General features: G+C 46.7%; 1 protein-coding gene across 1 annotated transcript in view; it reads left to right on the forward strand.

Annotated features, from left to right (window-relative positions):
- The first annotated feature begins 4,010 nt into the window (after positions 1 to 4,010).
- ZNF16 (zinc finger protein 16) overlaps positions 4,011 to 11,449 on the forward strand; it is an 82,013-nt gene continuing 74,574 nt past the window's right edge. The window contains exons 1-5 of the mRNA XM_007464598.1: positions 4,011 to 4,064; positions 4,305 to 4,376; positions 4,514 to 4,586; positions 4,706 to 4,870; positions 5,555 to 5,668. Coding sequence (XP_007464660.1) covers positions 4,011 to 4,064; positions 4,305 to 4,376; positions 4,514 to 4,586; positions 4,706 to 4,870; positions 5,555 to 5,668 — 478 coding nt within the window. The remainder of the gene's footprint in view (positions 4,065 to 4,304; positions 4,377 to 4,513; positions 4,587 to 4,705; positions 4,871 to 5,554; positions 5,669 to 11,449) is intronic.

Below are 11,449 nucleotides of genomic sequence, written 5' to 3' on the forward strand. Positions count from 1 at the left end.
TATGTCTAAAAAACAATGTACATACGTTAATAAAAAATATTGCTAAAACATGCCAACAATTGGGCTTCCCTGGTGGCGCAGTGGTTGAGAGTCTGCCTGCCGATGCAGGGCACGCGGGTTCATGCCCCGGTCTGGGAAGATCCCACATGCCGCAGAGCGGCTGGGCACGTGAGCCATGGCCGCTGAGCCTGCGCGTCCGGAGCTCCTCAACGGGAGAGACCACAACAGTGAGAGGCCCGCGTACTGCAAAAAAAAAAAAAAAAAATTGTCAACCATCATATGAGTCTTCAGCAAGTCATAATCAAAACATCAAATATCACTGATTGCAGATCACCATAACAAATATAATAATGATAGGTGTGAAATATTGCAAGAATTACAAAAATATGATACCAAGACATGAAGGGAGCAAATGCTGTTGGAAAAATGTGCTGTGCTATCAGTTTTTGTCTCATGTATTTTGATGCTCTGTTGTTAGGTGCATACACGGTAAGGATCCTTGTGTTTTCTTATAGACTTGATCCCTTTATCATATTTAATACCCCTTTTTGTCCCTGATAATTTTACTTGCTCTGAAGTCAGCTTTGTCTGAAATCGATATAGATACTCCAGCTTTCTTTCCATTAGTGTTAGCATGGTATGCCTTTCTCCTCCCTTTATTTTTAATCTATCTGTGTCTTCGTGTTTAAAATGGGCTTCTTATGGACAATATATAATTATATGTTATATGTCTTATTTTTTTTTACCTGCTTTGACAGTTCAGTCTTTTAATTGGTGTATCTAGACCATTCACTTTTTAAATTTATTTATTTATGGCTGTGGGAGGTCTTCGTTTCTGTGCGAGGGCTTTCTTTAGTTGTGGCAAACGAGGGCCACTCTTCATCGCGGTGCGCGGGCCTTTCACTACCGCGGCCTCTCTTGTTGCGGAGCACAGGCTCCAGACGCGCAGGCTCAGTAATCGTGGCTCACCAGCCCAGTCGCTCCGCGGCATGTGGGATCCTCCCAGACCAGGGCGTGAACCTGCGTCCCCTGCATTGGCAGGCGGACTCCCAACCACTGCGCCACCAGGGAAGCCCTAAACCATTCACTTTTAAAGTGAGTATTAATATGGTTGTTACTGTTTGTTATTCATTACACTTGTTTCTTTTTAAAAATCTTTCCCTCTTCTCCTGCTTTCTCCGGTTTAATTGAGCATTTTATCTGATTAGATTTTTTTTCTCCTATTTAGCATATCAATTATACTTCAAAAAATTTTTAATGGTTGTCTTAGAAGTTTGCAATATATATTAGGACTAATGTAAGTCCACCTTCAAATAACACTACACCGCCTCACGGGTAGCACAGGTACTTATAACCCAGTGTCCCGATTCCTCTCTTCCGTCCCTAGGACACCGCTGCCACTCACCTTATACATGCGACAGTTACCCAATACACTGTCACTAATATTCAATATTACTCTGAAAAACAATGACCTTTTATTTTGCTTAGGAGTAAGACAAGTAAAAGATTTTATTTTACCTTCACTTATTCCCTCTCTGATACTTTTCCCTTCTCTGGGTAGATCCGAGTTTCTTGGGTCACTTCCTAACTCTCTGACGAACTTCTAAAGCCTCTCCCAACACAAGGGGGCCAGTGGCATAGAGTCCTCTGAGCCGCCTAGAGCGGCCCGACAGAACCCTAGGATCTGATTGGCCGGTAAGCTGGCGGCGGGGCAGAAGTTCCTAGCGGGCGTTTCCGGCCTGGCGGGTTCGCCCACGCCGGCGTGGTGTGTGGGGTACGTCTACCTTTCTCGGCGGAGCCGAGGGAGTCCTGGCCTCCCCTCGCGCTGAGGTGCCTGAGGCGCTGCGACAGGCGGGACGGCGCGGGGCTGGGCCGAGCCGGGGGAGCGCCTGTTCGTGTGGCCTGAGGGGCGGGCCGGGCGGAAACCCGCGCGGGGGTGGGGTCCGGGCTACCCCGGCGCGGAGGCGGGGCGGCGGGCACGAGCCAGGCTTCACGGAGGAGGCGAAGTTTGGACGCGGTCTGGGGATGCACCGAACCTGTGCTTTTTTTCTCAGATGAGAGAGAGTACCTTTCACTCATCAGGGGTAGGTTCAGTGAAAGGATGAAGTCGCGAAGGCTGTGCAGCGAGGGGACGTTGGTGCACATCCCGGCGCTGAACAATCCCAGGGCCCATTCATTCGCTCGGTGGGCGCCCAGTACACACTGCCTTGGTGATGATTAGGATTTACTGGGTTTTGTTTGTGGTTTAAGAACACTGTGCGAAGCACTTTATACATTTTTCTCATTTAACTCAAAATAGTCACTTAAGGTAAGTGGTGATGCTCTCATTTTATGGTCTGTGAAGAAACACGTCACTTACTCGAGACCCTTCGTTAGGAGGTGGTGTATCTGAGATTGGAACTGAGTCTGGTGGAGCCCAGGGCCTATGCTTCTAACAGGAGTGTTACGTGCCTCCCACATGAGGCTGAAAGGGGAGGCAGAGTGCATTTGGAAGGACCACTTGTGCACAGCACACAAAGGGCATGAGCACCAGGGACCTGTCAAAGGCAAGCCCTGGCTGAGGACCGAGAGGCTGCCTCTGGTCTGGGTGGCCTGAGGAGGAGATTCCGGGATGGCCCAAGAGAAATGAACTGGGCATTGATAAGCTTGGGTTCAGCTGTCAGTTAGAGCCCAACAGAGGCTTAAGTGATGAAGGCGGGGCAGGCAGGGTTTGTTCTGGGTTGTGTCTCTGAGGTTCCCTGGGTTTTACCCTCATGGTCACACTAGGCAGAAGTGTTTCTCCCTGTTTCTTTTTTTATCATCAGGGAAGAAAAGCCTTTTCTAGAAGCCTCTTTGAAAACTTCCCTTAACATCTTGTTGACCAGAAGATGGGCCTAGGGCCAAAGTAGCTGGGGCCAAGGAAACAAGGCTCATTTCTACCTGAATTAAGGGGTCTGTTTGCATGGAGCAGGCTCTGGGGGTAGAGGCTGACTGTGTATCAGAGGCCAGTTGGAAAGGTTTTCATGGGAGTGACACCCCGTGTCACCTGTCACCCTAAATTATCACCGGATCTGTGGTTTTAAATGTCATATGTATGCTGGCATTTACCAGTATATACCCAGCCAGCTTCAGCCTCTCTCCTGAAATTTGGACTTGTGGATCGAAATGCCCTCATTCTCCACTTGTAGGTCTGATAGGCATCTTGAACATAACATGTACAAAGACAACTTTTAATTTTTATCCTTCAGATATACTTCTCCGGTCTTCCTGGGTAATTGGAGATTTCATCATCTCAGGTGTTTGGGCCAAACATCTTGGTGTTTCATCCCACATCTAATTTGTCAGCAAATCCTATTGACTGTACCTTTGAAAGGTATCTGCAATCTGACTGCTTATCACCTGCTACCACCATCTGGTCCAAGACACTATCGTCTCTAGCTGTGTTATTGCTGGGACCTTCCAGTTGGTTTTCCTGCTTCTACCCTTACACCCTCCTCCCTGCCCCCTAGTCCATTTTCAAAGCAGCAGCCGGAGCAGCCGCACGTCAAGTCGTATCACTCTGCCCAGACCTTCCAGATGCTCCTAATCTCATTCAGAATAAAAGCCTAAGTCCTGTAGCCCACAAGTTACCCCACCCCACTCTGTCTTGCCCTCCCCTACTCTGCTTCAGCCCCTCTGGCCTCCTTGCCCTTCCTTGAACATGTCAAGTGTGCTTGCACTTGCAACCTTTGCACTTGCGCCTCCCCCTGCCCAAGATGTATCTCCCCTGATACCTACTTAGTGCCGGCCCTCACTCCATCCATATCTGTTTTGATGTTACTTTATCAGAGGTGCCTTCCCTGGCTGCCTTTCGTAAAATATCTCCTCCCAACAGTTCCTGCCCTCGTGCTGCTTGTTTCTCTTCCTTATCCCCTGACACAAGCATCGTGTCTGTCACCCTCCCTACGGCTTGTGCACTGCTGTAGGGTAGGAGCTTGTTCTTGTCCTCAGCTGTTTGCCCGCCGCCCAGGATTCTCCTGGGTGGGCCTGAGATGCAGACCGTCGTCTCCCCTTGTAAGGTGCACCGCCAGGGACCTGGCTTTCGCGTGTGGCCTTGTTATGCTGTCGTACTACGGGCTTCTGGGGAGGCTTCCTGGGGGGCAAGGGAATATATAGTCTCAGGCCACTGGGTGCTGGGACCATTGTTCCTTCCTGGGGATTTCAAGTAGCCTACAACTGGGTCTCTGCTGCCACAGACCTCTTGAGGTACAGGCCCGGAAGTCTCAAGTTGCTGTGGGGAGCAGAAGGCGGGTCAGGCCCCATCACACTCTTCCCTTTTGCTACAGCTCTGCCTGCCTCCTCGGGACAAGCTTGGAGACCCAGTGATGGCCCACAAGCAGCTTTTTCCTGGGCCCCAGGTGAGTGGTCTTCTTGGAGACGCCTCAGTGTGGCCTCAGCCCTTTCCTGGCTGGAGTCTCCACGGTTCCCTCTGAGGCACTGGTCTCAGGGTAGTTGGCTCCCTGTCTTCATTGATATCCTCAACCCTTGGGTTCAGGTCCCTGAAATGCACTCTGGACTGTATCATCTCACCCCTGGACTGGGCACAGAGGAGGGCAAGGGATGGGCAGGTAAACACGAGTCAGAATGGTGTCTGCCCCAAAGAGCCTGCTCTTGTGGGGAAGGCAGTCTGGTGCATGTGCTCAGAGGGGTTTTGCCCATCCTGAGCCTAGTGCCTCCCTACCCCCAGGCCCGTCCTGGGGTTGCAACAAGATCTTGTCATTCCAGGTCTTGGTTTCCTTCGAGGAAGTGGCCGTGCTCCTTTCCCAAGAGGAGTGGGGCCATCTGGGCCCTGCTCAGAAGGGGCTCTACAGGGATGTGATGCTGGAAACCTATGGGAACCTGGTCTCGCTGGGTGAGGCTCTTCCCAGGAGCTCAGCTCTGGGCTTCCTGCTCCATGAATGGCCCTGGGGACTGGGACTGGGGCTGGGCTCAAGGCTCAGAGGCTTCTCACCCCCTGGGCCCAGACATGGGGCATTTGTGACCCTGGGCCCAGGCAGGCCTGGTCTGGGCAGAGGAGGGGACAGGTGGTGCCAGGGACTCCCCCAAGTTCTTTGTAGGAAGTATGGAAGGAGAACATTATTCACTGAACGCCAAGTATATTCATATCCCCTCAGTTAATCTTCATGCATCTTCAAGGTTGGTGGTAGGATACATAGTTTATAGGTGAACCTGAGGCTGACAAATATCACTTTATTAAGTTCACACAGGCTGTCAGGGCAGATCTGGGATTTGCATCCATTTAGCTTCAGAGTCCTGCTTTATACCTGCCTTATACTTAGTCTGCTGTACATCAACACCTCCTCTACCATGAGTCTTCTGCCATGATGTGTTCAGGCACCAAGTCTGTCCCTTAACTGTGACCCCCAGAAGAGCTGGGTTTGACTTTTCTTCAGCTGGGACAGAGGCCTACTTCTGTTTCCATGCTTTGGAGACCAGGTGGCAGGCAAGGTCATGACAGCACACAGACGCTGCCCATGGGGCCATCCTGCCCTGGACCTGGATGAGTTGTCAGTCTTGCTTTCTTTCTCTGGAGCAGGACTTCAAGGTTCCAAACCTGATGTCATCTCCAAGCTGGAGCAGGGGGAAGAGCCATGGGCCCCACACTCACCAAGAATTGAGGGGAGCTGGATTTGGAGACGCAGGCGTGCAGGTGAGTCTGCAGGAACACCCCCACGCTCTCGTGCCCCTGCTGGCAGGTGCCACCACTTCACCAGGCCAAATTGCGTCACCACCAGAGCTTTGCTTTCCCTCTCCATCTTCTTTCTCTTCTTTTCTCTTTTTTGCTATTAATGGCCCCTATTCTGTGCCCCTGAATGGGGTCATGTTTACCTTACCCTAGAAGATGCTCTTTCAGTTCCTGAAAAGAGCTCGGGTGACTCCCTAGCAGCTGCCTCCCTACCCTGGCTGCCTCTCAGTCGTTTCCATGTCACCCAGTCCTCAGGCCTTGCTGGCCAGCTCTGCCTTGGCTGCTGGAGACACCACTTGGAGAGTCCACCTGGAGGCTTGCCATCCTGCCCAGACTCTCACCCCTGCTGTTCACTCAGAGTTCCCAGGCTGATTCTGGGCTTTGGAGAAACGCGTGACTTAGGGCTGCTTCTTGTGGGGCGAAGGATTTGGTCATGTACATAGTAAGCGGAGCAGAGTTCCTGTGCTCTTTGCTGCATGGCAGCTAACATTGCCTGGCCTGTTGTGCATTCCTAGCACTGTGCTGGCACAGTGAACTTACACAATCCTCCAGTATCCCTGCAGAGTCGGTGCTCAGGAAAATGAGGCACAGAGAGGTTCAGTTGCTAGCCCGAGGTCACACAGCCAGCCAGGGACAGAGGTGAGTTGGATCTCAGGTGGACTGGCTCCCTACCACACGCCTTTTTTTTTTCTTTTTAAAAACAGCTTTTTAAAGTTATAATTAGCATATAATATGCTATGCATATTTTTTTTAACTTTTTTTAAAATAAATTTATCTTATTTATTTTTGGCTGCTTCGGGTCTTCATTGCTGCAAGCGGGCGTTCTCTAGTTGCAGCGAACAGGGACTACTCTTCGTCGCAGTGCACAGGCTTCTCGTTGCAGTGGCTTCTCTTGTTGTGGAGCACAGGCTCTAGGTGCGCGGGCTTCAGTAGTTGTGGCACGCGGGCTCAGTTGCTCCACAGCATGGTATCTTCTTGGACCAGGGATCGAACCTCTGTCCACTGCATTGGCAAGCAGATTCTTAACCACTGCACCACCAAGGAAGTCCCTGCTGTACATGTTTAAATGTACAATTTGGTAACATTTTTGCATATGTATGCACCTATGAAACTGTCCACTATGGTAGAGATAGCAAACATATTCATTACCCCCAAAAGTTTTCTCATGTCTCTTTGTAATCCCTCCCTCTCACTGCTTCCCACCTCTATCCTGAAGCAATTACTGATCTTCTTACTGTCACTATAGATTACATTTTCTAGAGTTTTATATAATTGACATCATGGAGCATGTATTTTTTTTTTTTGCCTGACTTTTCTTGACTCACATAATTATTTTGCAATCCATTCATGTTGTGTGTCAATAATTCAGTTCTTTTTTATTTCTGATAAGTATTCTGTTGTATGTATATACCACAGTTTGTTTATCCATTCTCTGTTAATGGACATTTAGATTGTTTCCAATTTGTGGTTAATACAAATAAAGCTGCCATGAACACTTGTGTACAAACCTTTGTTTGCTTGGCCATACATTTCCTTTTCTCTTGGAAATACCTAGGAATAAAATGGCTGCATTACATGGCAGGTGTTTATTTAAACTTTTAGGAAACTGCCAAAGTGCTTTCCAAAGTAGTTGTACTATTTTACATTCCCACCAGCAATGGATGAGAGTCCCATTTCCTCAACTTCCTTGCCAGCAGTTGGTGTGGTCAGTCTTTTAATTGTAGCCACTGTGATGGATGTGTAGTGGTATCTCATTGTGGTTTTATTTTTAATTTCCCTAATGATTAAAGATGTTGAGCATCTTTTCATGTGCTTGTTTCCTTCTGGATTTCTTCACTGGTGAATGTCTGTTCAGATCTTTGCCTATTTTTTAATTGTGTTTTTCTTATTGTTGACTTTAAAAGAGTTCCTTTCTAAATACAGGAATGATCTATTTACAGGTCCTTTATCAGATATATACTTTGCATGGATTATTCTCTCACTCTGTGCCTTGTCTTTTTATTCTCTTAACAGTGTCTTTTGGAGAGTAGAAGTTTTAAATTTTGGTGAAGTCCAGTTTGTTAATTTGTTCTTTCATGGATTGTGCTTTTGGTGTCATATCTAAGAAATCTTTGCCTAACCCAGAAGATTTTCTTCTTTGAAAAGAAAATTTTATAATTTAAAATTTTTGTGTGTTGCATTTAAGTCTTGATTCATGTTGAGTTAATTTTTGGTGTGAGGTATGGATCCAAGTTTAATTTTTTACAAGTGAATGTCCAGTTGTTCCAGTACCATTTGTTGAAAAGACTATCCATTCTCCACCTGCATTGCCTTTGTACCTTTGTCAAAAAAATCAGTTGTCCATGGGAGCTCCCTGATGGTCTAGCGGTTAGGATTTGGCACTTTCACTGCTGTGGCCTGGGTTCAATCCCTGGTTGGGGAACTGAGATCCTGCAAGCTGCGTAGCACAACCAAAAAAAAGAGGGAGTTGTCCATATATATGTGAGGTTATTTGGAGCTCTCTGTTCTCTTCCGTTGTTCTATTGTCGACCTTTATACTCCGACACCACACTGTTGTGGATGCTTCATTAAAAGTCTGGAATCAGGTAGCATTTGTCCTCCAATTTTGTTCTTCATTTTCAGAGTTGTTTTGGCTATTCTAGATCCTTTGTATTTTCATATGAATTGAAAAATCAGCTTATTGCTATCTGAAAAAAGTCCTGCTAGCATTTTTGTTAAGATTGCATTGAATCCATAGATCAGTTTGAGGGAAATTGACAGATATTGTTTTCTGACCCATGAACAAGATGTATGTCTCCATTTATTTGTCTTAATTTCTCAGTAGTATTTTATACTTTTCTATGTACAGGCATTTTACATTTTTTGTCAGATTTATTCCTAAGTATTTCATATATTTTTTATACATTTATTTTATTGAAGTATAGTCGATTTACAAAGTTGTGTTAATTTCTGGTGTACCGTTTTATATTTATATATATATATATATATTCTTTTTTTAAATTTATTTATTTTATTTATTTATTTTTGGCTGCGTTGGTCTTTGTTGCTGCGTGTGGGCTTTCTCTAGTTGTGACGAGCGGGGTCTACTCTTCGTTGCGGTGTGTGGGTTTCTCACTGCGATGGCTTCTCTTGTTATGGAGCACAGGCTTTAGGCGTGTGGGCTTCAGCAGTTGTGGCACACGGGCTCAGTAGTTGTGGCTCACGAGATCTGGAGCGCAGGCTCAGTAGTTGTGGCGTACGGGCTTTGTTGCTCCGCGGCATGTGGGATCTTCCCAGACCAGGGCTCAAACCCGTGTCCCCTGCATTGGCAGGCGGATTCTTAACCACTGCACCACCAGGGAAGCCATCTTTCATATTTTTCATGTTTTTGTACTTGGTATTTTTTTAATTCCAATTTCCAGTTGTTTATTACTTATAAATAAAAACAGAATTGATTTTTGGGTGCGTACCGTGGGAACAGTGGGCATGTAGGGGAATGGGCCCATGATGGCAGGAAGGAGTTAGGGGTAACAAAGTGCTGGAAATAAACAGGTGGTACCATGGCCTCTGTTTCTCTCACCTGGATTTTCCCTGATAAAACATAACTGGTTAAACTTACTTTTAGGGTCCCTCTTAGTTTCTCCACATACAATGCACCACCCTCTGTGGGGCACACAATCTGTTAAACATCGTCCCCTGGTGACCCTTTTTTCTATCTTGTCTTTCCTCCTTACCTGGACTAAGAAGTGGTTCATCTCCCAGGAGACATCTGATGTCTGAGCCCATAGTGTCCAGGGGAAGAGAAACATCAACCGAGACAGAGGTGTCCAAGGAGGAGTAGACAGGACCACGTCAGGCTGTGTTGGATTTGATTCTTATCCTAGGAGGGTGGAAAGCTATGGAATGTGTGTTTAAAAATAATATACTTTTGTGCAGTGAACACGTGTCATTTTAGTAGAACAACAGAACTGATCCCTGTAGAGAAGTGTGGTGACAAGAATAAAACATCACCCCAAATCTTGCCTTGCAGAAACGTTCATTCTCGGCATTAGGTGACAGTATTTCATGGACCCCAGATGCATTGGCTCGACCAGATGGAAGTTTGTCTCCCTCGTGTAACAGCATCCCTGTTTGGTGGATTCTCAGTTTGACGTGCTTGTTAGGAGGCCAGCTCGGCTGTCTTGTTTCTCCGCCACTCTCTAGAGTGGCATGCCTAAACACTCACCTCCAGGTTTAACACTGGGTTATGGGAGAGGGAGAGAGTGGAGGAGGCCGTTTCACTGCCGTGGAGTCTGTGACCTTGTCTGTGACCTTGAAGTTGCCCATGTCGCTTCTACTCACATTCCACTGCTGAGAATTCAGTTATGTGGCCACACCTAATACTGTTATTTTCTTAGTGGTTGCTCTGGAACTTACCATGTACATCTTAACTTAACAGAATCTACTTCTGGTTTATACTAACAATTCCAGTGACTATAGAATAGTTATTCCTATAGAACGCCATTTCCTCTCCTTCCTTTTTGTTTTTTGTTGTTGTTGTTGTTGTTGTTTTTAAATATTTATTTGGCTGTCCCAGGTCTTGGTTGCAGCATGCGGGATCTAGTTCCCTGACCCAGGGAACCTGGGCCCCCAGTCTTAACCACTGGATCACCAGGGAAGTCCCTCTCCTCCCTTTTTGTGTGTTGTTGTATATCTGTGTGTGTTACAAATTCAACAATACATTCTTATAATACTTTATATAATTTTATGTCTGTCGTGGAAACTAAAAGAAGAAATGAGACCAGCATATATGTATACAGTTTGTTATATCATCTACTTTCTTATTTACCATTTCTCTTCGTTTGTTCCTGTGCATTTAAGTTACATCTGCTGTCGTTTCCTTACTCCAGTGTATCTTTCCTCTCACCCACCTCCTTTGTGCTGTTTTTGTCACGCGCAGTACATTTCTATCTGTGATATTGTGATTTATAATAAGAAGTATATATTTGGTCCTCATCCCGTTTCTGGCACAGAGCTCCTAAAACCCTCGGAATTTCCAAAGTAATGAAAATTGCTCTGTTGTTTTTGAAAATGCCCTAGCAGTCCAATCCAGTAAAATCTGGGCAGCAGTATTTTTAAAAGTCAGTCTTGGAGGTTTGTTGTGACTCAAGGAGGCTGGATGCAGAAAGGGATCCCCCACCCTCTCAGCCACACTCACCAGGAATTTCACCTCTTTAGGTTGGAGTTGGAGGGAATGATAGGTGCTGGTGGCCTAGCCTGGTGAGATGTGGGGAGCTTTCCCTGGGAGCTGCGGGGAGAGGGAGCCCCTTCTTGGCCCCACCCAAGAGGAGTAGAGCATCTGTCATGCTGAGCTGGGCGGGTGGAGGTGCAGCAGGTTAGGGCTTACATGCCACACACTCTTGCTGCTCTTGCCAAGTTTTAGTAGATTTTCTTGAATAAACGTTTCTGCATTTGCTTTTTGCTCTTAGGGCAATTTCCAGAGACATTAAAATGGTTGTTAGTTGGGGTTGGGTTTTTTGTTTTGTTTTGTTTTAATAGTTCTTGCCAGCTTTGTTTTGCTGCGACTTGGATCCATGGAGTTTATTACACTGTCATCAAAGTGGAATTTCCTGGCTTTCAATTTTGAAGAATATTTTTGCTGGACGTAGAATTCTAGGTTGGCAGTTGTATTCTTCAGTACATTAAAAATGTCCTTCTGGGGGCTTCCCTGGTGGCGCAGTGGTTGAGAGTCCGCCTGCCGATGCAGGGGACACGGGTTCGTGCCCC

The sequence above is a fragment of the Lipotes vexillifer genome, unplaced genomic scaffold (genome assembly GCF_000442215.2).
Source record: "Lipotes vexillifer unplaced genomic scaffold, Lipotes_vexillifer_v1.1 scaffold394, whole genome shotgun sequence".
In the NCBI taxonomy this organism is placed as follows: Eukaryota; Metazoa; Chordata; class Mammalia; order Artiodactyla; family Lipotidae; genus Lipotes; species Lipotes vexillifer.